Source organism: Hippopotamus amphibius, chromosome 1 (genome assembly GCF_030028045.1).
Source record: "Hippopotamus amphibius kiboko isolate mHipAmp2 chromosome 1, mHipAmp2.hap2, whole genome shotgun sequence".
Lineage (NCBI taxonomy): Eukaryota > Metazoa > Chordata > Mammalia > Artiodactyla > Hippopotamidae > Hippopotamus > Hippopotamus amphibius.
The window spans coordinates 234,314,569-234,338,427 of record NC_080186.1 but is presented as its reverse complement, the minus strand read 5'-3'; the positions used below and the strand labels follow the sequence as shown (position 1 = coordinate 234,338,427).

At 41.7% G+C, this 23,859-nt stretch overlaps 1 protein-coding gene across 8 annotated transcripts in view; it reads right to left on the bottom strand.

Annotated features, from left to right (window-relative positions):
• The window catches only part of ARL15 (ADP ribosylation factor like GTPase 15), a 401,290-nt gene that overhangs the window by 326,531 nt on the left and 50,900 nt on the right, over positions 1–23,859 (bottom strand). Inside the window, exon 1 of one of the 8 annotated variants that reach the window (XM_057743619.1) lies at positions 4,248–4,359. The exons of the other annotated variants lie outside the window; for them this stretch is intronic. Coding sequence (XP_057599602.1) covers positions 4,248–4,250 — 3 coding nt within the window. The 5' untranslated portion in view covers positions 4,251–4,359. Of the gene's footprint in view, positions 1–4,247; positions 4,360–23,859 lie in introns of those variants that run through there. 8 annotated transcript variants of the gene reach the window in all.

Sequence of the window (23,859 nt, the reverse complement as noted above, 5' to 3'; positions counted from 1 at the left end):
TGCAACACGAGACAGAAGGCTGAACTTGAGGGTGCTCCACTCTCCCCACGTCACCCCACCAGAGTCTCCTCAGAAACGTGGGGCCTGGAAGAAGCGGCCATCCCTAAAATAATCTTAAGTTCATATTCTTCAGCAAGGCCGACTCAAGAATTCCACCTTGACACAAAGCCAGCTTCACAGGCCCGTCGTGACTTCAAAGAACAAGAGAAACCTTGAGTAAAGGTTAAATAAAGAAAGCTTTCCAAATCACCCTCAAAAGAAACAGATCAGGTTGCTGTAGTAAAGAATAAAGTAATCACATTTCAAGAACCAAAAAGGTATTCTTAGAGATAGGAAAGCTTAACCCAGAAGAGACTGACTGTAACTGTCTAAGATTTGGGGCCAGGTATTTACGACCAGCAAACAACGGAGATAAAATTAACTAATTTAAAAATGTGTTACAGCTATCCAATCTAATCCATAGCAATAATTTCGAGGTAAAATACTGCGGTGCTACCTTCATCGATGGTGAACTTGGCCATCAATTATTCTTCTAATATGATGAAGATAGTTAGTGGCAGACTCGGGACTCAAATCCAGGTTTTCTAATTCCAAGATCAGAGGTGTTTTGCTCCAGCCTTTAGCACCCTCCCAGGTGGAAACGACATTTAGGTCAATGTGTACCATGGAAACGACATTTAGGTGAATGTGTACCATTTGAAGGAATCACTAGCACTAGCATTAGGTAAGAAATGGAATCAACTTGGGGCAGCGGCAAAGGAAAAGGCTTTGATTCACACCATTTTTTCTGAGAATTTTTTTCATATACTATAATCTAGAAGCAACTATTATCCAAGACATTAATCTTTATAATTAAAAAATGGCATGTGCAAAGTACAGTTCAAATACCCCTTCTACAGTAAATACTGGCACGTGTCAGTTGAATATTTCTTTTCTACCCCCAATACCAGTGCAGATAAGGTGAGATACTCGAGACTTACGTGGGTAAAGAATCACCTAGGAAAAAAATACTCTCAAAGTCCTTGGTTTCTCTGGGGGCAAAGGGAGTCTGTGTCCCTGTGGCAGAGACTGTCAGGGGTTCCACAATATTTATTTTCCTCTCCTTCCTTAGTAAGAGAACTGTGTACACGGCCCTGTAGGGAAAATGCTGTACCTTCCAGCCTTACTTGTGGTTAAGTATGAACATAAGTTCTGAAATATAGGAAGTAAGTAAAATTGGGATGAAGTCCTAGGATGTCTCCTTAAAGAAAGGGGGCATACTATTCTCTGCTCTTCTTCCCACTGCCTAAAATGTGGGCATGATGGCTTGAGCTCAAGCAGCCATTTGGGACAATGAGGTATAAGCCATGCTTTGGCAGATAAAGCAACAAAATACAAAGAGGCTGGATCCTGAAAGAACAGGGGACACCATATTAGGCCTAGACAATTTACCTCCACATTTGTTTACAGAAATAACTTTATAGCTTATTTATGCTGCTGTACACTGGAGAGTAGAACCTAATTCTAACTGATAGTGCACCCATGATTTTTACTGCTTTGCAACATTTTCAAGCACCTCAATTATCTCCAAAGATGTCATTAAATTCTCATCTTTAAATCCAAAAATAAATATTTTCCAAGAGCACATATGTGACCATACCTATGTGTAGAGTGGGGGACTCTGATGCAAAGTTAAATAGCATCCAAAACCCTACACTGGGGTACATTAAGTATCGCTCAACCACACTCAAATGGCCACCTATTTATATCCTTCCTGCAATTCCTAACACACTGCACTGTGTTTACCAATGTTGCCAGTGAATTTGAGGTTCTTTCTTCGTCAGGAAAGAATTTGGAGACAAAGTGATAGGTAAGATTCAGATTTATTGACAGAGAAACACACTCCACAGACAAAGTGTGGGCCATCTTGAAAGGCAAGAGGCCTCGAAATATGGCATGGTTAGTTTTTATTAGCTGGATAATTTCATAGGCTAATGAGTGGGAGAATTATTCCAACTATTTTGGGGAAGGGGTGGGGATTTCCATGAATTGGGCCACCACCCACTTTTTGGCCTTTTATGGTTAGCCTTAGAACTGTCATGGCGCTGGAGGGTGTGTCGTTTAGATGCCAATGTGTTACAATAAGCGCACAAGGAGGCTCAAGGTCCACTGGAAGTCGAATCTTTGGCCATCTTGGACCTAGTTGATTCTCACTAATTTTCGTCATGTACTATGTCATTCTTTTAAAGGCTGTGCCCTGCCCCACTCCCTCCTGTTTCACTAACACCACCCCTCCTCTCCCTGCCAACTAGACTAGGAACTCTCTAGTTCAAGAGAAATGCCTAGGATGGTGCCCGGAACAGCGCAGACACTCAGAAAATGCTTGTGGACTGACTGAACAAGTCAAAAATGGGTCTTAACAATGGGGTTCCTTGCTATAATTAGAAATCCTCTCAAGGTACTAGTTAGACGTGGTACTGAGTTGTGAATTTATCCAGTGGTTTCCAACCCGGGCAATGTTTAAAAATGGCAAATCTCTGGTGCCACCTGCCCCAGGATCACTGAATCAGAACCACCTGGGTTGGATTCTAGGCACTTGCTGTGTATACAAACGATCTCTGATGCTTACACAACAACTCATCTTCAAGGGAGGAAGGGAAGGAGAATAGTAGAGTAACTTGAAAATCCTGTTTCGATGTTAACATATGAAATAGAGGGAAGTGCCTCTCTCTGGAGTTAGAGTGAAAAACTGCCTATTGGGTTTTATCATTTTCCTTTCTACTTCCTCTAGGGTTGGTTTTCCTGCCCCTCTAAATGCTATTGCCTTTCTGTGAATTCCTTTGAAATAGTTCAAACCATGAAGACAACATTGCTAAAATTTATTTTCTCTAATTCACTATTTTTCCTTAAAATTCAAAATGTCATCAATTATTAGTTACCACTCTCAAAACCCCCAAACTTACAAATAACAAATGCCAGCACTTAGGTACTTTTTAAATAAGCACATTCCTTATTTTATTTTACATACCTAACTAAACTCTGTTTCTTCAGTGTTGTCTATAGTCATCTAGTATTTTATTGATTTCGTATAACTTAGAAAGATTTTATGGGCTTTTTTTCCCCACCGCAAGCTATCTGAGGTAGCATTTAAAGATCTTCTAGGAAGTTAGTGTTTCTCTTATTTAGAGTACACATCTCTGATAGAAAACCCAACACTTACTATAATAACACAATTAAGAACTATCAATCCAAACAGCCAGATATTGGCCTTTTAGAACAAGCCTTCTTCCTTTCAGGTCAGCAATACTAGTTAAATACCATCCAGTCCCACCAGTAATCCATTAATAAATATTCAGTCACATTAACAAAGTCTTCAAACTTCTGAATCACTGGTGATACTTAATATTACATAATGATGTTCAAAGTCCCAACCCTTGATTAATCTATTAAAATAAGCCTGCAAAACTGACAGTAACTATGTCTGGCTATCTAAATATGATTCGCCCAATGGTTGTATTAGTAAAAATATGATCCTACATTATTATTCAGAATCATAAGGAAATGAACCACTCTAGATATTTAGATATTCCTTCTAAATGTGCTACACTCGGCTTTTTTGTCTTGTTTCTTCATCTATAGAATGGAGATAATTATACTTACCTCACAGGTTGGGTTTTTCCTTAAGATCACATGACTTTTAATATGCTTCTCAAATACTAATCTCAATAAATGGCAGGATAATAATAGTAATATTATATAATTTGCTGCCTTCTTTTTGTAATGACTCAAATTTATTAGTTTGGGTCATCTTAATATAACTACTTATGTAACTTCATGTTAAATCAGATTCCACATGTAATACTGGCATGTGCAGACAAGTTATACTGCAAGCACCAAGGTTAAGAAAATGTGAACACACCTTGAAACTGAAAAAAACCTTATTAAATTTTCTCCTTAAGAGACTGAATTAGTCATCAAAATCTCCCACATCTCAGGGCCAGATGGCTTCACTGGTGAATTTTACTAAATATTTAAAGAGGAACTAACACCAATCCTTCTGAAACTCATTCCAAGAAAATTAGAGAAGGAAATACTCCAAAACTCATTTTATGAGACCAGTATTAGCCAGATACCGAAACACAGAAAACAACATTACTAGAAAATAAAACGATAGGTCAATATACCTAATGAATATAGGGATAGTGCAAAAAATTCTCAATCAAATACTAGCAAACCAAATTTAGCAGCACATGAAAACAATCACTCACCATGATTAGGTGGGATTCATCCCTGGGATGCAAAGACGGTTCAACACAAAATCAATGTGACACATCACATGAACAGAACGAAAATCATACAATCATCTCAATAGATGCAGAAAAAGCATTTGACAGAATTCAACATCCATTCATAATAAAAACTCTTAAATTAGGCATAGAAGGAACACATCTCAGCATAACAAAGGTCATATATGACAAGTCCATAGCTAACAACATACTCAGTGGTAAAAGGTTGAAGAAAGCTTTTCCTCTAAGATCAAGAACAAGAAAAAGATTCCCACTCTCAGCAATCCTATTCAACACAGTACTAAGGTCCTAGCCAGAGCAAGCAGGCAGAAAAGGAGAGGAGAGGAGGGGAGGGGAGGGGAGGGGAGGGGAGGGGAGGGGAGAGGGGAGGGGAGGAGAGGAGAGGAGAGAAGATACCAGAATTGGAAAGGAAAAAGTATAATCTATTTGTAGATGACATGATTTCAATATGCAGAAAATCCTAAAGACTCAACCAAAAAAACTGTCAGATGCAATCAATGAATCAGTTAATTTGCAGGGTACAAAAATCAACCTAAAAAACCAGTAGCATTTCTATCCACCTACAAGTTTTCTGAAGAAGAATAAATTGATCCCATTTACAATAGCATCAAAAACAATAAAATACTTACAAATAAATTTAACAAAGTTAGTAGAAGATCTCTTTTCTGAAAATGAGAAGATATTGATGAAAGAAACTGAAGACACAAATCAATAATGGAAAGGGTGTTAGTTGGGTGGTCCACCATTTCTTAAAACCCAACAGGCCCAGAGTCAAATACATGTTCCTCAAAGATCATTTTCTAGTCCCCACTTATTGTATTTCTCATTCTGTTAGTCCTACCAGCAATCCCCAAGGGAAAAAAATTCTCCCAGGCTCAGGCTCAGGGCCCACATGAAGAGGACTGTCCTTTCACGGCGGCTGAGCCTGCTTCCTCTCCCTGCTTTGCTAACTGTGACGGGCGCTCCTTTCTCACTGACACACTCATCTAATTGGGCTGCAGTCCCTACAGGTGTGTGGAGGGATGTGCCAGGCTGCTGGGCCCCTACCTGAAGCCCCTTGAGGTTTCACAGCACAGAGGCAGAGCTCAAAGTCAGAGACAGATGGGTGCCTTTCTCCTCATGACTACACTATTACGTCAGGACAGAGTCACTTGTAATAATCAGGCACACAGAGGACAGAGCAAATATCCTCTAAACCTTCCTGAGAGCCTGGTCAGCCACCAGTTCCCATCCCCATCGCCTCTGAGCATTTCTCAGATTCTCCCTTGCTTCTCTAGTTTGCACAGACGACAGCACTCAACTCACCACTGCCACATGGGTCTCATTCTCCCTTTCCGAACTTTTGACCAACTGATGTGCTGAGTTTCATACTATGATAAAATATGCTTCTAGATTTCCAAACTTTGAAAACAATTTGAGAAGTTTTTACTGTTACTGATTTGCTACCAAAGGCTTCTTTGACCTTAGAAAGGAATTCATTATTTGGTTCCTTCAATCAATCCGTGAACCAGGCTTTAGTTCTGTTGTCACAAAAACTAAGAGAATGGGCTTTGAGTCCCAACATCTGCATTAATGAGTTCTATCCCTTGAACAAGTCACACAGCCTTTCAATGAGCTGGTGTCCTCATCTATAAACTGAAGCTGTTAAGGTAGAAATAATATTTGCCAGGGAAATGACTGAGAGGTTCCTTCCAATTCTAAAATTCTATGAGTCTACTGAACTGAACTGTGACTCTGTATTAGGATGGCAGAACAGGGGAGGATACAAAAAGAGTTGATCTCAATGAACACACAATCTGAGAAAATACTGTATCACTGACTTCTAAATTACACGTTATATACAGAAGGATTAAAGGGCCAGATGGTAAAATAATAATAGTAATAGTGACTTTTTGAGGAACGTATAAGGGAAGTATTTTTACAATCCTGCATTGGGAAAGGCCTTCTATACCCTTCTGGCAACAGTGCCTTGATTTCTCATGGAGAACCACTTCCCCCACTCAGTCTATATAGTTTGGGTGAAGCTGAGCCCATCTCCAGCTCCACAGATGGGCAAAGATGCAGGCTTGGCCAATCACAGGCTCACATCCTCATGGCCATGGGTCTGGTTCATGGGTCTGGTTTCAACCTCAGCAGGACAATCAGAGGAAATGAGACTCGAGAATAGGATTGATTGATTGATTGATTGATTGATTGATTTTATTGGCTGTGTTGGGTCTTTTTTTTTTTTTTTTTTTTTTTTTTGCTGTGCGCAGGCTTTCTTTAGTTGCGGTGAATGGGGGCTACTCTTCGTTGTGGTGCACGGTTTCCTCATTGCCGTGGCTTCTCTTGTTGCGGAGAACGGGCTCTAGGCACATGGGCTTCAGTAGTTGCAGCACACTGGCTCAATAGCTGTGGCTCATGGGCTCTAAAGCGCAGGCTCGATAGCTGTGGTGCAGGGGCTTAGTTGCTCCCTGGCATGTGGGATCTTCCTGGAGCAGGGATCGAACCTGTTTCCCCTGCATTGGCAGGCGGATTCTTAACCACTGCGCCACCTAGGAAGCCCCAGAATAGGATTTTTGTTGGAATTATCAGAAACAAGTGTTTTCTTGGAAAAGGCTGCTGACTGTAGAGCTTCCAGCAGCCATCTTGCCACCAGGAGAGGGGGCTCTGCCTGAAGACAGAGCCAACACGGAGTAAAACAGAGCTGAAAAGGGGGGTGTGCAAGCCACCTCTGACAACCTTGCTTGTGCCTCTGAATCGAGATAGCCTGAGTCCAGGTACTCCTTTTATCCTTGGTCAGCTCGCAAGTTTCTGGCTGCAACCAAGAATTCTAACACACTCCCCTCAGAGGTTTCCAAAGGAAGTAAGACTACAACCAAGCCAAGGGTGGAAAAATCTATTTGCCTAAACCTTTTCAATATATTTAGCATATAAATGAAGCTCTGGATCCAACTCTCTAGAGGCACACAACCTTACAAACTTAAAAGTGAATGCCCTTCACAGCATGAAAAAAATATCCTCTTGCATACCCTGGCTGCAAAGAAATGTCTCATCATTTAGCTACTTTAAGAACATGTTTCCAAGTACTAACAATAGTAGAATATTATTACCTGCTCAGGGATAGGTTCAGAAAGATTAAATCGGTGGCAGGCCATTATAAATCGTGGGACAACTCATTTCTGTAAAACTATTATTAGTATCATAAAACTGTCCCGGTAGTATCTTTTGAGAAAATACGCATCACAGAACTTCTGAAACTGTGTCCCTAAACCTAGATTTAGACTGTCGTGAATACATGTAATTTAGGACAACTCAATTGTTATCTGTAATAAATACAAATACAGCATATTCACACTGACAACCTGAAATTATCCACCCTTTAATTCTCCTCATAAACAGAGACTGTTTTGTAAATAAATCCTTGGTAGTTTTGGCAGCAGCTGAGATTCATAAAAAGCAGGGAATATTGAAAAGGTTTGAGAATAAGTGTGTAGTATAAGTAGAAAAACACAGATATGGTAACTGACAGTAAAGTGTTTGGGTTTTCTTATAATACTAAAATTCCAGGGACCACTGAACTACAGCCCCTGGGCCAGATCTGGTCTTTTGTCTTCGCTGACGAAGTTTCACGGGACTACATACAGCTATGCCCATTTGTTTGCTTTTGCCTCGGATGCTTTCATGGTACAACAGCAGAGTTGAATGACTGCAAGAGACCAGAGAGCCCACAAAAACTAAAATAATTACTACCTGTCCCGTTACAGAAAAACTTGAGGTCCTCTGCTCTGCGGTCTAAGTCGTTATTGTTCATTTACTATGCTGTAAACTATGGGAATAGAGTGGGTGGGCCACTATGGCAACAGAAAGATACATACGAAAATAAGAGACAGCCTCTACCAGCAGGCAAGAATTTAAAAGAGGATACGATACACAGCAGAGACCACCACAGGTGGGAAATAACTAGGAACTAAATCTCATTAGGACTAGAGGAAGGTTCCAAACTCAAACGCTTGCAGAGACAGACAATGAGGGACACAAAGAAATGGTGACTGATGACCACGGGATGAACCTGAAGGTCTGAGTTCCATCCAAAGGGGGCAGCCGTCACTCACGAATAGGGAGCCAACTTGACTCAGCCCTCCCATTCTCCAGTTTTCCAAAAGAAGCCAGAAGCTAAAATTGTGTGTGGAAATCTTTTATCTTAAATGTTGACGACAAATTTTAAGAAACTGTAAACACTATGTAGGCCAAGCAAAATACATTAGAGGCCTGTGGGCCACATGGTTGACACAAAGGCCAAGACCTACAGCGTGCAAAGTAACGACCGGACAAACGTGGGCTAGAATTTGACCAACGGTCATAAAGCAGATATCTGAGACGTTAGGCCCAAATCTCTCACTCTTAGATCTCAGACAAGTTATCTTCCTTTTCTAGGCCTTAGTTTGTACAAAACGGCAACAGAATTAAATGACGAAGTTCCCTTCAGCAATACATATTTATTCTTCTAAGGATTTCTTAAAATATTATCCTTATAAGGTAAACATTCTAGATGTCACCCATACCTAATAACTGTCAGAAGATTTTACAAAATAAAAACACCACCTATCTGTACTGTGAATGTTGGGGAAACAAGACCAGGCTGCATAAAAATAACTGGCAAGTTAATGTACTTCGTGGTCCTGTGGCATGCATAGTTTCATGAATTTTTATCAGCTTTCTCATGTCAAATATCATTAGAGCAAGGCACACCCAAACTCGACGTCACAACCACGGAGAAAGAAAGGGTCTTTATCTGTAAGGAAGTGTGGAACAGAACTACCGAACAAAATGCGTGTATTTTAATACCACTCCCTAAAACGTGGGCGAGAACTCTCTCCTATCTACACCCAAGAGTTGTTTTTGAAAGGTGGAATCACAGGATCAAGCACAATAAAGGTCAACCTAAGAAATAATCTACACCAGCAGCAATACCATCACTTCCTGTTATAAAAAGAGTAATGGGCTTTTGAATCAGAGATGCAATCTGACAGAAAACCCCTCCTTATCAAGCTCTGGAAACAGAGTTCAGGGTGGACGTTACCTGCCTCCGCCCAGCCCTGTCCCTCTCCATCATTCTCCCCTGCTCACGATGTCCCTAATTCCACACATCAGTTCAACAAAGAAAAAGGCAGCCATAAAAATGCCATCGGGAGGTGAACCAGCAGAATTAAACATTATAGCGCTGCTGGTGTTTTCAGCGTTTTTACAACTTACAATTTTGAAATGAAAAATGTAATTTTAATAAATGCTATTATCAACCTCCATATTAACTTTTGATGTATTCTACTTCTAAAATGAATGAGGAAAATGCTCTAATGAGCCCAGATAAATTTTCTTCATGGACCCAGATGTAACTCGGGAGTAGTGGAATTTCCTTCTCCCTACGTGTAATTATGTTTGAAGCTGCCTTTCATTAACTTCAATCTTCCCTCCTGCTACCTTTCTATAAATACACCTCTCAGATAGTGCCCTGTCCCTTTACTCAGTGTCGGTCAAACTCTACAAGAAATCTTTAAGCATGTTGTATGATATTCCAAAGAAATGAGTAATTCAGGATGCGTAACAAGCAGTCACTGAATCTGAGGAGAAATTACGTAAAAGAACTCTCTCGAATAGTACGTGGTCAAAGAAATAGTCATACCTCTCTTGCCTTTTTGAATTGGGCAGAAATTAAATGACAAAAAAAATTTAAATTCTTTCTTCAGATTAAAGGAGCAAAGACATTTTAATAAAGAAATTCTAAATTTTAAAATCTTTTCAAAAAGACAAGGTGATGTAGTGACAAAAGGGAACAGAAGCCACGTGATCTGGGCTGAGGTGCTGAAGGTGCTGATTGGCTACCAGCTGCAAGTTCTAAAAAGCCTCCTGAGTCCTGGGCAGACACCCCTGTGAAAAGAGGGTCTGGATAGCTGAAGTCCTTCCATGACTGTTCTATTCATTCTATGATGAGGCCCTTTCTGGTAATATTGTATCAATTCATGTAGAACCCTAGACTAGGTCAAACCGACTGTGGATACCATACAGCACTCCCTTCTCAGCACTTCATTTTTATGTCCCCCCCCCCAAAGGGTAATTGATACTTTTAAGCCTTAATCCCTTAAATCCTAACAATATCCCAGAAACAGTAGGCATGTCCTAGAAAGTTCAGGGGTTCTTAAAGGGGCCATTTCCTGAGCCAAGTCCTCTTATTTTATACTCAAAGTTAACAGGTATACAAGATCTACAAAAATCTTTGCTCACTGTTTTGAAATAAAATGGCCTTCACTTACTCTCCTGTTCTTTTTCCTCTGTCAAATTAAAATAGTTCTCTCCAGATAAACTTCACAAACCCTTCTGCTTCCCCTTATTCTTCATTGTTTCATTTTTTTTTCTTTCTCATCTGAAACTGGCTTCTTAAAGATCATTATGATTTGCAAATCCTCAAATTCAAAAGTCTTTTGCTCAATCTTCATTTTCTTGGATTTTTCTGATACATCTGGTTCTGATCACTCATTCACACACCAAAGGAATTTTTCTTGAGAGCAAAAAAGGCAGATGCCATGCTAGGGGGGCACTGCTATACATGCTGAATAAGATGCGAAGCCAGCCCTCCAGATCTTACAACCCAGAGACAGGTATAAACAGACAGTTATCCAAAAATTTCTAGAGAGATCAATAGACCCCCGCCCCCTCCCTGAAATTCTGGAAATCACTGGGCTGGCCAATAGATACCAGTTTCCAGATGCTGAATGGACGTTAAACAAAGCAATCCAGCCCATTTTAAGAGTTACAAGTTAATAGTTAATAATGACATCATTCATCCAATTACCTAATTCTAAAACTTCAGCCTTTGCCTTCCATATCCAATTAGAACTAGGATTCAGCCTGTTCTTTCACTCCTGCCTCCCCTCCCTCTCAATCATTACTAGTCCCAGAATCTCCCCTTCCGCCAGTGTTCTTCTCATCTCCACATTCCCTTCAGTGAGCTCATCCACTTCTGGCATTCAACCACGGTGTTTAAGCTGCCACTCCCAGATCTCTTGCTATAGTCCCCACCTCTCCTCCAAGCTTCAGACTCTCAGAGCAAACTGTCCACTACACACCCCCACACACAGACATCCCACGGATGCCTCCAACTCAATATGTCCAAACTAACCTCCTCAACTTCCTCCTATCAAAAAACAAGGCTGGCTACTTTCACCTCTCAAATGTTTTTTGAATCCGTCCCCCTTCCTCTATCCCTGCTACCATGGCCAAATTCAGGTAACTTCTCTCTCATCCACAATGCCATCACCCAGTTCAGGCACTCATCACGTCCCACTTGGCAAGTGTTTTCTCCGTGAAGTCCTGGCTTCAGTCTTCTTGCCACTCCTGTCACGTATACACACCTGCACACTATGGCCTGAAGAATCTTCCTAGACTATCAGAGGTCCCCTTGAATACAGCCTAATACTCCAATTATTTTGCCTGAATCCTTGGATTCAGAGTGACCACAAAGTCCTTTGTGTACTAAAACCAGCTGAGGACCTAAAAAGAGGTACCAGGGACCATGTGACTAACTTCCAGCCACCTTCATGGAAGAAGATATTTAGAGGACGTGGGAAAAACTAAACTTTGCAGATCATGGAGGTAGTCACACAGTCACCTTTGTGGGCAATCTGTCCCTATCAGATTTCTGCATTCATACTGCCACACTCCTATCGGACACACACCCACCAGAACAATCCAGCTGGCTTCCTCCCTAACACCTATCGTTGGCTTGCCTGCCCCTGTTTTGGCTCACCCTGGTGCCTTCTCCTAATCCCAGGATTCCATTCAATAGCCTTCCAGCCCCAACTCTCTTCCTGTGTAATAGCTTCACGGACCACTGCAGTCTAGACATCTCACCTTTGTCTACACAGCCACAACATTTCACCTTTTATACGAATTCTCACCTGGCTATGTATTATGTACCATCTATTCTACTGGGTCCTGCACTACTATTTAAATTCTGTGATAATTAAACTATAATAATTTTTCCCTGTCTGTATCCGTTTTGTCCAACAAGGTCACAAGGTCTTTGGAGTCAGGGAACATGTCTCAAACACTCCTTTGGCATCTCTGCTATCAAGACTAGAAGAGTGGTTTATATATAGAATATGTCTGATACGAGCCAGTCAACAGCTGAAAAAAAATCAATAGATGAACCTTAAAACAGCCTACTATATTCTTAGATTACACATATCATCCTAAAATAAATTATCAGAGTTAAAATAGAGGTCTTCCTATCATCTATTAGTATAGTCAAACTCTGGTCCTTCTAGAAGCTGGGGAAAATCTGTGTGTCTGAAAAAGAAGAGGAGAATTCATGAAGGAAAGCGCTTCAGTAATATGAGTCTTAAGAATGGATTCAAGCAAGTTACACCTGGTTTAGATTATAACCAAGTTACCTAAGCATTTAAAAATGTTTCTCTGTCCTTTCAAACCACACATTTTCAATGGGGTAACATTGCCCCCCAAAGGGGTGTAAGAGGTTGGGGGGGAAATCTCACTCTTTTTACCTACAGAGCAAAGATACACTTACAGCACATTCACTCATATACAATATCTGTTATTAAGAAAAAAAAAGTATGAAAAGGGAGGGGGGAAATAATGAAGAAAAGGCTGAGAAATGCTGTTTTAAACCAAATAGATTGTCTGCTCTGCTAACTTTGCTAAAGCTTTACTGTTCTTGCTCAGCATTCAAAGACTGTACAAAGGAAGGCCGTGAACAAAATCTAGAAGACAAATAATTTAGATGAAAAGTATTTTTGGGTTTTCATGGTCTCAAAAATGTCTTTTATCTTGGACGTTGCTAAATGTTAATTTTTTCCCCTGTTAAAGGGAGGGTATCACTGGGCAGACATAAAGGTGAAAAGGGGTTCCTATTAAAAGTGACTTGGAAATTAAGGATTTAAAGGGTTTTTGGTTTTCTGTTGGGTTTTTTTTTTTTTTTTAAGAAAAATGTTTTTAAAAATACTTTATCAAATATGTGTGAGAAAGTAGCTAGGATTGAATTAAGATTGAATAGTTATTTATATCTGTTTCCTGTTTAGCCTTCTGACAAAAGTTCAGCCCTGTATTTTATAGCCAGCCCTGGATAAGGTTTCCCAGAATAACCCTGGTATGGGGTCTGCTGGTAGGGAGGACCCCAGAACTACATCCTGCAATTCACACACTACCAACACACAGTCTGCTAAACTCAAAAACTTCAAAACAGAAAACAAAACGTGGCTGTCCCATTTCCTCTGCCAAACCCTGCTTTGAAAGTCCAAAACACAAAGAAGGGGAGGAAAGGAAAAAAAAAAAAAAAAAAAACTAAACATGTTTAGAAACAAAGGCAGCTTGTGAAAAACATTAACAGTCCTTCCTAATTTGTTTCAACTAAGCCATAAATTCCTCTGCACAATCTGAAAAATGGACTACTTGAGACCATGAGAGAAATAAATATCACAGTTGTAACATATCTGGGGTGTGAACGTAACATTTTTACCCAGTATCAATATACAATTCAAATGTTTGTCAAGTTGGGCAGTCAAGAAAATGAAGATCCCAAGCCAGAGACAAAACAAAGTAACATGAAATAAAGGGAAAACCTAACAATAGCAGAACTGCCATAACTGGAGCATAAGAGTTGGTGAATATGAAAGCGAAAACATAAAGATGCTGGGGCTTTACAGGATAGAAAACGGGACCCCTGGCTTTGGAAGTGCGCTGCTGAAGCACTCGGGCACACGTGGCGAAAAAGATGGGGACAACAAAGGGAACACAGAGCTGATGGTAAGGAAGTAACTTTTACCCCTATGGCTACACCATCGAAATGGAGGTTCTCTAAGAAGCCTACAGGAAGAGGTCGTTTGTGATCCATCTCTGCATTGCCAACCCCAATGGCCTGAAAATTTACACGCCTTTTCTTCCTGGATGCTCTTCTGCATTTCCACACTGAAGACTACTCACTGCTTCTAAAAACAATCTCCGTTTCTTTCCAAGCTGTTACTCTCTTCCATCTCCTATTTCATTGGCCAGTCCTTCCCCATCTCCTTCCTGGTCTCCTCCTCCCCAACCACTACTGGTCCCAAGGTCTCCTCTGAGGTTCTTCTCATCCACACACTCCCTCCACCAAGCTGGTCCACCTCCTACATCTAACCATGACCTTTAAGCTCCCACTTCTAAATCTCTTGATCTGGCCCTGTCCTCTCCGCCAAGCTTCAGAGTCTCACTGCAAATTGTCCACTGTACACATCTATGTGGACGTTCCCTAGATGCCTCGAAATCAACATGTGCAGAGCTAACCTCCCCCAAACCCGTTCGTCTTGTAATTCTATAATTCAGTTCACAGCACCACACATATCCAAGTTATTGAGCCAGAGTCATGGAATCCTGCTTAATACTCTCATCTCAACACATTTTTTATCATTTTTACCGCTCAAAAATTTTCTTGATTCAGTCTGCTTAATCCCTGCCACGTATGCCCTAGTACAAAGCCCTCTCCACCTCACAGCCAGACCGCCAGAGAACCTCCTAGAGCTCTCCCTGCCTCCAAACTTAGCCCTGCCCTAAAGCCAACCCACCCCCCACCTCCCCATCTGGCTAAAATGCAAAGTGATTGACAGGTCTTGAGGAGAGAGGGAAATCATTCAACAGACCCCGACACCTCCCAAGTAATAACAACATTAGCGACACACACGCAGTGCTTGTTGCCGGAGACTGCTCAGAACTCCTGATGTACATGAAGGCTGACAATGATTCTACGAGGTAGATGTTATCATCATCCCCACTGTATGAATGAAGGAACCATGGAACAGAGAAGTTAAGTAACGGCACAGTTAGCAGGTAACTTGGGAAAGTAGGTAAGAACTGAGCCTAGAACTGATCCTAATTCCGGAGTCCGTTCCCTTAGCTAGGATCCTCTTCTCCAGGCTGGTCTCTCCCTACGGCCCTCCTGGGACACCTCCTGCAGTGCACTTCACATCGAGGAACAGCAAACTGCCCGTAGCTCCCTCCACACAGCAGGCTGTGCGTGCCTTTGCTTAGGCTAGTCCTCGCAGGGGAATGAGCTTTCCAACGGTTCTTCCCAGGCAACCGCTGAACACATGTCACACCTCAGCTCCATCAGCAGCATCTCCAAGCAGCCTTTTCTGAACCTCAGGCCTCAACACCCGGCTCCCTCTCTCCCACCCCCACCCTGCCCATACCTCTATCTTAGCATTTATTACACTATCTTGAAATTACTTATGCATCCGTTGCTCCTGGAAACCATCTCTCATTCATCCCTTAATGTATTCCTGATATGTAGGATGAACGGAAAAACATGTTAGAAGTGACTCTGAATGACAACCACAGTAGAATGCAACTAGAGTTTACAGGATTAAGAATTGTCTTGAAGGAAAGAAAAAACAACAACAACAACAAACCTTGGTGCCTCTGCTGTTCAGCACTTCACCTTTTGCCAACCTACTCATCCAACATTTCCTAATAAACATACATACCACATTCTCAGAAGTTTCACTTGCTCATTTGAAAACCCTACAGATGATAGCCTGCCTGGTAATCAACAGTTTCCCCATCACCAATATGCAAACAATGTCCACTGGTAACGAATTAATGAAGAATTGTAAGAAGGCATGCCCGGCCACTATGGGACAATCCACCTCACTGACCTGCTAGCCAAGAATGCTCATGAAAACGTAAATGCTTTCTAATTATAAACTTTGGGCCGTTAGCATGAGCCCATGCGATCGTCCACATTTTCATTCTTGTGTTCACTGCACAGACAAGAAACTGCAAGCTAAAAAAAGTGGTCCCAAGCCCCAGATACAAAGGTGAGTCAAAAATTATCCACACTCTGGCTGTAGAATTTATAGAAGTTTTAATATAACCGGAGCGTGGAGAATTTTTGACTCACCCGCGGAACTTGCTAGTCGCAAAGTCCAGGTAAAAATCTTCCCTCCTTGACTCATGGCCAAATTCTAGCTGTGTAATTGTTTCTCAAGACATTGTGAATTACTGAAAATGAAATGTTCTAAGTAAGGTGCTTTCCAGGTCAAGAAAAAGATGGTCAAACTAGAGCAAGCTTTTCTTAGGTCTGGTGGGAAACCTGGAAGGCAATGCAGACTTCACAAAAAAAAAAGATTAATTTTGAAGTGTTTCCACCCTAGGAGACACAAAATACAAGCCTTAATTCCATGAGAGGGATGGTGGAATCCTTGAAGAGGAAGCTACCCAAGAAAGCTTATACATTGGGTCTAATTGCCACAACAGCTTAAAGCCCCCAAAGAAGAAAGATCAACATGTATGTTATTTACCCTAAACATCAATCTCACATTCATTTTTTGAATATGTAAGACATGAAGATGATTAACCCTGCTTCAAGAAAAATACTTAAATGTTTCATTTCAAAAATGTGAAAACAATCCTTTTAGAACACACCCAAAAAACTATCAATTCTTCCTTCAAATCAACTTCCATGATCACTCTCATTTCTTTTCCATTCTAAAAATCAAATTCCTGGTCGATCTTTTCTAGGCTTAATTGTTACAAAATGTTCATTGGCCCTGCCAAGTTTGAGAAGTGGAAGACATACAGATGAAATGTGTATAGGTAAGTGAGAGAAAGACAGACAGGGGAGAGACTGTATGAAGTACTTCACATGTACAGTATTACCTCTTCTGATACTCAAAACACCGCCAAGGAGGTAGGTATGTTATTTTCTCCATTTTATAGACAAGGGAACTAAGACAAAGATTAACTAATTTGCCTCCTCTGCTGTTGCTTGGTTTACTCCTGCATCTTCTTCTGGGTTCTAACTAGTAGAATTTCTCTGATGACTCCTGCCCCACGCATTCTTTTTCACTGCTTTATAATCACCAGCACTTTTATCGCTATCTGATATCCCTGCATTTACTTGTTTACTTGCAGCTTGTGGGTTTCCCCACTAGAATGTAAACTCCATGAAGCCAGGGATTGTGGGTGACTCATTACAACAGTGTTTGGCACATATTACATGCTCTATAAATATTTGCTGAACTTCTCAAAGGCCGTGAGTTTGCCTTGTTCATTTCTGAATCCTGAGTACCTGGTACTGGCTGGGTACGTGTTGAACTTAATGACTGTTCAAAGGAAGGAAGTCATGGGATTAGATGAATTCAAACCCCAAGTCAGGATAACAAGAGGAAAAAGGCCAAGCATGGAACATTGGAGGACTGGTTATACTTAAAGAATGAGTGACAGAAAAGCAACCCAGTGGAGGAGACAGAGAAAAGGCAATCTAAGAATTAGGAGGAAAATGAAGACAGTTATACCGTGGAAGCCGAAGGAGAGGTGATCGACAGTGCCCGATGTTGGCAAACAGAATGGGGGCTGAAAAGCAGTGGACGCAGGTAAGGTTAGCTGGACGGGGAGGTCCAGGTGCCACTGGCTAAAGAAGCAGAAGTAGAACCCGCAGTGGACTAACCTTTCAGAAGTCTTTCAGGAAAAGGCAGAAAGGGTTAGGTGGGCAATGCAGGGAAACAGCAGGGAAGAGTGTTTTAGAATAGAAGAGACTGCAGTCAACAGATAAGCAAAGACTCAAAAGAGAGGAGGCTATGAAGACAAAAGGGGAAGAAGTTCAAGCGGGACCTGGAAGAGCACCGTTAGCCAATCATCCAGGGAAGGGAGGGGCGAAGGCGAGAGACAGGCAACAATACGCAGGAACACTTGGAGGAGAGGAAAACGGAAGGATGCCTAGCTTCAGTTTCCCAGTGAAGGAGTCTGTGAGGCCGCGCGCTTCCTGAGCATGAAGGAGGAAGGAATGTCGCTGGAGTTCATAGATAATAAGAAAAGACCTTCAACAGCTGCAGGGGAGAGAAGGCACGCCCTCATCGTCTAAGGGGTGCAGAGGACCGCGAAGCCGCTGCAAGGCCCAGCGGTGCCTGCAAATCATCAGTCTGTATGGGAGCCAGACCATGGTTTCTGGCAAGCAGCACTGGGCAGTCTGCCAGGAGCAAAACAGAGCTGGAGTGGCCAGGCTTGGGGACTGGACCTGCGGAGACTACATCTGACAACTGGCCACGGGAAGGGCGGGGGTGGGGTGGGGATCCTAGCTGAGCAGGACAATAAAAGCAGGTGTGGGTGCGGCTGAACACACTGGACAACAGGGAAAAGACCAGCTTTTCGAAATCATCAGGATGAGAAACACATTTGAGTCAAGTAAGACAATGCCTGATTTGCAGTCTCTGAAGTGGAAAGAACAAGGTCCCGTAACTTCTGAGGAGGAGATATGAAGCAGGAGAGGGCCTGCGACCCTGGGCATCTTGGGGAGAGGAATGATGGTGGAAGAGGAAGCAATGCAGGGACATGGGTAGCAGGGAAGGGCCATGGGGGGTCTCAGATGGACAGCTGGCAAGCGTGACAGAGGGACAGCTGGAGAAGGAGCAGGGTCCAGAGGTACTGGGGAGAGAGCCACGTCGCTCTACTAGGCAGCTGCTCCCAGGCCAGAGTGGCTCTGGAGAGCTCCAGGATCACAAGTGGGCCCACAAAAGGTCACTGGGGCCACAATTCTAGTCCACCTGAAACACAGTTCACTCTCTGAAATGAAACAAATTATAAAACACAAGGTCTAACTTTGTCATTGTTGGAGGTAGTTTAGTTTTACTATACTTAGTAATCTAACTTCAAAGATGTTTTCAACCAAAGGCTATATTAAATTAAATCATTCTTTTTTCCAAATTATTGACCACAGCTTGAAAAAGCTGAAGAAACCTAACACTGCCAATTTGCACAGAGGTCTAGGAAATGATTCACTTAAAACCCCCTCCCAATTTAGGCAAGAGAAGAAAAGCAAACAATGATGTAAGGCTTTAATTAGTGCCTCGCACTTTTTATGACAAAACACACACTTCAGAAGTTCTCAGGTGGCCAAAAAGCCTCTTAAGCATGCTCCGAACTGAGGTAAAAGAGATAAACATCTATAGGCTTCTGAAAGACGTTTAAGTATTTTCACTTAATTATCCCATGCTTTGCTGAGGATGCTTTTTCACACACATAATCACACTAAGGAAAGCCACTGGTCAATACAAAAACCTGTGATGTTTTCACTGCAACACCCAGAGATGGCAAAACAAAACTAAGACAGACCTCTGATTCACTCTACGGTCAAAACTTCCAGGGCATCTCATCTGCACCCTAATATGTTTCTAAAGTTTTAAAATTTTATAACTTACAACCGTGGCTCTTAACAGTGATGTTATCAGGATCACCTGAGAAGCTCTTCCTACCTATCTCAGACCTGCTGATTCAGCATCTGCAGGGATAAGAATCCCAACAAGTAAATTTTTATCGCAAGTTCCTTGGCATGGACCACACTCTCCTGGTTAAGAACACCTGTAACCCCAGTGTCCCCGATTAAGAATACAATCAACGCCTGTCTGCACATTAGAATCACCTGGGGGAATATTTAAAACCCCAATGACCGATTACATCAGAAAGTCTGGGGGTGAATCTGGCCACCGGCCTTTTTTTTTTTTTAAAACTACTTATACAATTCCAACAGCCAGTCAACACCGACAACCACTGAAAACAGCAGAGGGTAACTTCTACTCTCTTTTACTTAAGTGCGCACTAATGACTTGTAATTTTATGCAAAGAGCTGGCCCATGCAACTATCTGGTGAATAAGTGAAAAATAGTAACTTATAATTCCCTTAATTTCTCCATACTGAAACAAAACAAATGGTACTCCACATCACCATCAAAACACAGGCTAGTGCGGAGAAGCTGCAGCCCTTGGAGGAATCTGTGCAACTGTCTGAGCCACTGAGCAGATCTCAAAAACCACACAAAGCAGGTGACAAATGTGCAAAGAAACTCCTGAATGCTCTGAACATTCAATAAAAGGGTTTCAGCACCACTCCAGGCAAAAGATGTAATACTAGTCTCATAGGAAAAATTTTCTTCACAGAAGAGACTCTCCTCAGTTAAGTCACTTTGTGTAAAGAAACAGTTCATTTCTTCAAACCCTTTCAGTTGCAAAAGAGCACCAGGAAAGTTCTGAAGTCCAGATTTTTAGATGCTTTATGTTGCTCGTTAGAAGGAACACATTTTGCTGCTTGGAAGCTATGCTTTTGCTCCCTGAACTTGCTGAGGTTCTAGCAAACAAGTCTTCAACAAAGACACCGTCCATGTAACCAAGTTCAAGCCTTCTCCACCAGTTTGGCCACTGACAAGCTCCGTGTCACAAGATGAGAGTCAATCAGGATTGGTCAGAATGACTAATGGTGGCTCAGGAAGTTGGGCCACACCCCCTCCCACAGGGCACCAAGACCAGCGCCCAAGTAACCAACATGTAATCAACACAAGCAACACCAGCGGGGGGCTGGGGGGGGGGGGGGAGTGGGGTGGGTGGTTAAGAAGGTTAAGGTGGTTAAGAACTAGTTAAAAACCAAGTATCACCAGATGAAAATCTAAGCTCATTCAACTCAACACAAGCACATTCTCTGCCAACCCACAAGAGAAAACTGAAGTAGGCAGATGTTAAAGTTATAGTTAATTATACAGTTATATAATTGAGATGAGGAATCAGTTTGTTTAAAAGTGGGGCACATTATAAGTAATTGTATAAGGTGAAGCATACAGTGAGATTATCAGTATTTTACTAAGCTAAGAGAACTTCCCCCAAGCTCTGGCCATCTTTAAGCTAAAAGAACTTCCCAAATTTTGGCAGTCTTTTAAGATCACCAACACATTTCTTAAGGAACAGGTCAGTCTGGTATTGGGAGATGGACACTACGGGAAGGGGTGGCGGGGAGGAAAGGGGATGTAGGCAGAAAAACTAGACTGTCATGTACAAATTTCCTACCAATTTTTTTTTTTTAAAGTCTCCTGTGGATTAAACTAGGGATTGTCAAACTGTTCCCAGGGAACAGTGATGCTGTGTCTTGGAGAGAGGTGTTCTGCTACCCAAAATCAGATCATGAAGATCCCCTGCCAACTAGAAGGGAAAACTTAATAGGACTGTTCTCAGTTTCAAGACGTGCTTACATTTTTTTAACCTTAGGTACTTGCTCCACAGCATGTCTACACCAGCCTCTATTATATAAGGAATCTGATTTCATATAAGATTATATAATTATTTGAAGCTTCCCCCAACATTCTGGAATGTCACAAAAAGAATGTCATAACTTCTAGGGGCTCTGTTACTACCAAAGGAGTTTGAGGTCCAATTAGAGCAATAGCATGGAGTATGTATTTTTGTTTCTGACTGATCTTAACACATAGGTTATAAAGGACTTGACAGGAGCAAATGAACTGCATCTTTTAGTATAACGGTTCTAAGTCACAAAGACCCTCACGATGGTTCTGCATGAAAGATCTCTGCGAAATATTTCCGATCCACAGTGCCTAGCTTGGTGCTTGACACACAGTAGGTACTTAGCAGTCTGTCCTCAGGATGGAGACATGTGAACAGATAGGTATGTCCCTAAGTTACTTGGCCTGCATGGCCTTGCTTTCCTCACCTGGAGAAGTTCAAGAATGGCAGAGGGTGGGGGTGCGATGGGGGGGAGGAGTTAAATAAGTGTTGTCACAAAATTCATTGTTTCTACAAAATGTAATAGAAACTTGTTTGCAAATCATCTTAGTGCAGGATGCCTTCTGCATTACAGAACATTGTGCTCTTCTTTCTATTTTGGACTCGAGCAACATCTAAGTTGCCTTCCAGTCTTCCACAGCTCTCTGCCTGCCTTTCCATATCCTCACCCCAGCCCTGTCACGATCTGCCTGTGTTTCTACCACGTCCGTTTAGACACAGGATCTGGAAAGAAAAGTGAACCGTGATCCTGAGCCAATTATGGGCAGGACCTCGTAACCCTGTTTTCGCTACTTGAATCTTCAATTCTAGGAATTTACGTTCCCAGGAAAAGACTAGCTACTGATGTGGACACGCATATAATTACTTTAGATAATTTTCCAAACTCTAATCCAAATAATTTTTCTTATTCTTGCACTTATTCTTTGTTTTAATGGCTGGAAAGGGAAGTGTTAAATTAATTAAACAAGGAAGCCATTAGACTGAGGTGGTTTAAATGCCTTAGTAGCCTCCATAAGCAAACCCAAACCAAAGCCTGAAATGCTTAAAAAAAAAAAAAACCAAAACCTAAGGTCAGCTGATCATAATCAGCCAACTAGGCTTTCCCAAAAAATGCAACCGCTTCAACTACAGCCAATCAGATAATTTCCTTGTTTTGCTCCTGCCTCTTCTCTATAAAGGCCTTTCCCCTACTCCCGTTGTGGAGTGCTCTTACCCACTTCCAATTTAGCGATGCCCAATTCAAATCAATAAGTGCTCAAAGAAACTCTTAAAGGTTTTAATGTGCCTCAGTTTATCTTCTAACAGATGTTAAAAAGAAATGTGACATAAACAAAAGGTAATGTGAAGAGTTTAAAATGTGCTAATCACCCTATAAATGCATGGAAAAATTCAACTTACTAGTAAAAGTGCAAATGAAAAATCATTATTAGTTTGATAAAAGATATTAAAAATTTAACTCAATTTTATCTTAGGTGGTAAAGATATTGTTTTCTTTCCCATTAAATTATAGTATCTAATAAAATAACTACTAAAGCATAGTTGAGATAAGGAGGTCTACAAGAGGGCAGTCTCTTGCACGCCTAGCTGTGCAAGTGTAAAGTGTGCTTCTGGAAAGACACTAGTAAAACATATTGAGGGAAGAAAACCTTCACATGGTCTATACCTTTGACTCGATAATTTCACACCTAGGAACTTACATGACAGAACTAATCATAGATGTTATACTGGAAAGGAGTTACTGCCTACCTTGTCCATAACCCCATTCAGGCACTCCCACCTCAAACCAAGGCCCAGCAGACTGATCCAGACACGAGTCCTTCACTCAGGAGGGGCTCAGCCAACACTTGACTGGTGACCCGAGCTAGAAGAGAACAGGGCCAAACGCCTCTCTATTAGGAATTCCTATTTGGACACTAAATCATCCTTGTAGGGTCTGGATCTAAGGGGCTCTGAGCCAGGGTCAGGATCAGTGACCACGCGGAGCCAACTTTGACATAAATAAGCCGCTAAGCTGTTTGATTCATTTTTGTCATAATCATGTATTTAATATCAAAATTAAAAAGAAATGCCAAAATTGGCGGTAAGAAATAACCCAAGTATCTGGTTGCTTGGCAGTGAAGAGGCTACTGGTTTCCTGTTGGTAAAAAACTGCCCCCTTTCTAAGCCCACACAAAGTAAGGGCCTCCAGCTAAACAGGGATAGGTACTTGTTTTCAGACCACAATTGTTGGGTTCTTCTCTCCCGTTGGTTTCTTTTCAGAGCTTTATATAAACACAGGAGTATTGGCTTACATTATTTGCTGCCATAACAATAACACCTTGTATTTGCAAAACACACTTAAGTGGAGGTAGGGGAGCTGTTTGTAGATACCAGCTAAGTCAGCCAGACGGTCAGAACCACAGACTGACGGCGCTTAACGCACTTCAGAGATCAACGCATCCTCCTACCGCAGATGGATACTCACAGGGGGCATCAAGCTTTTATTTTATTC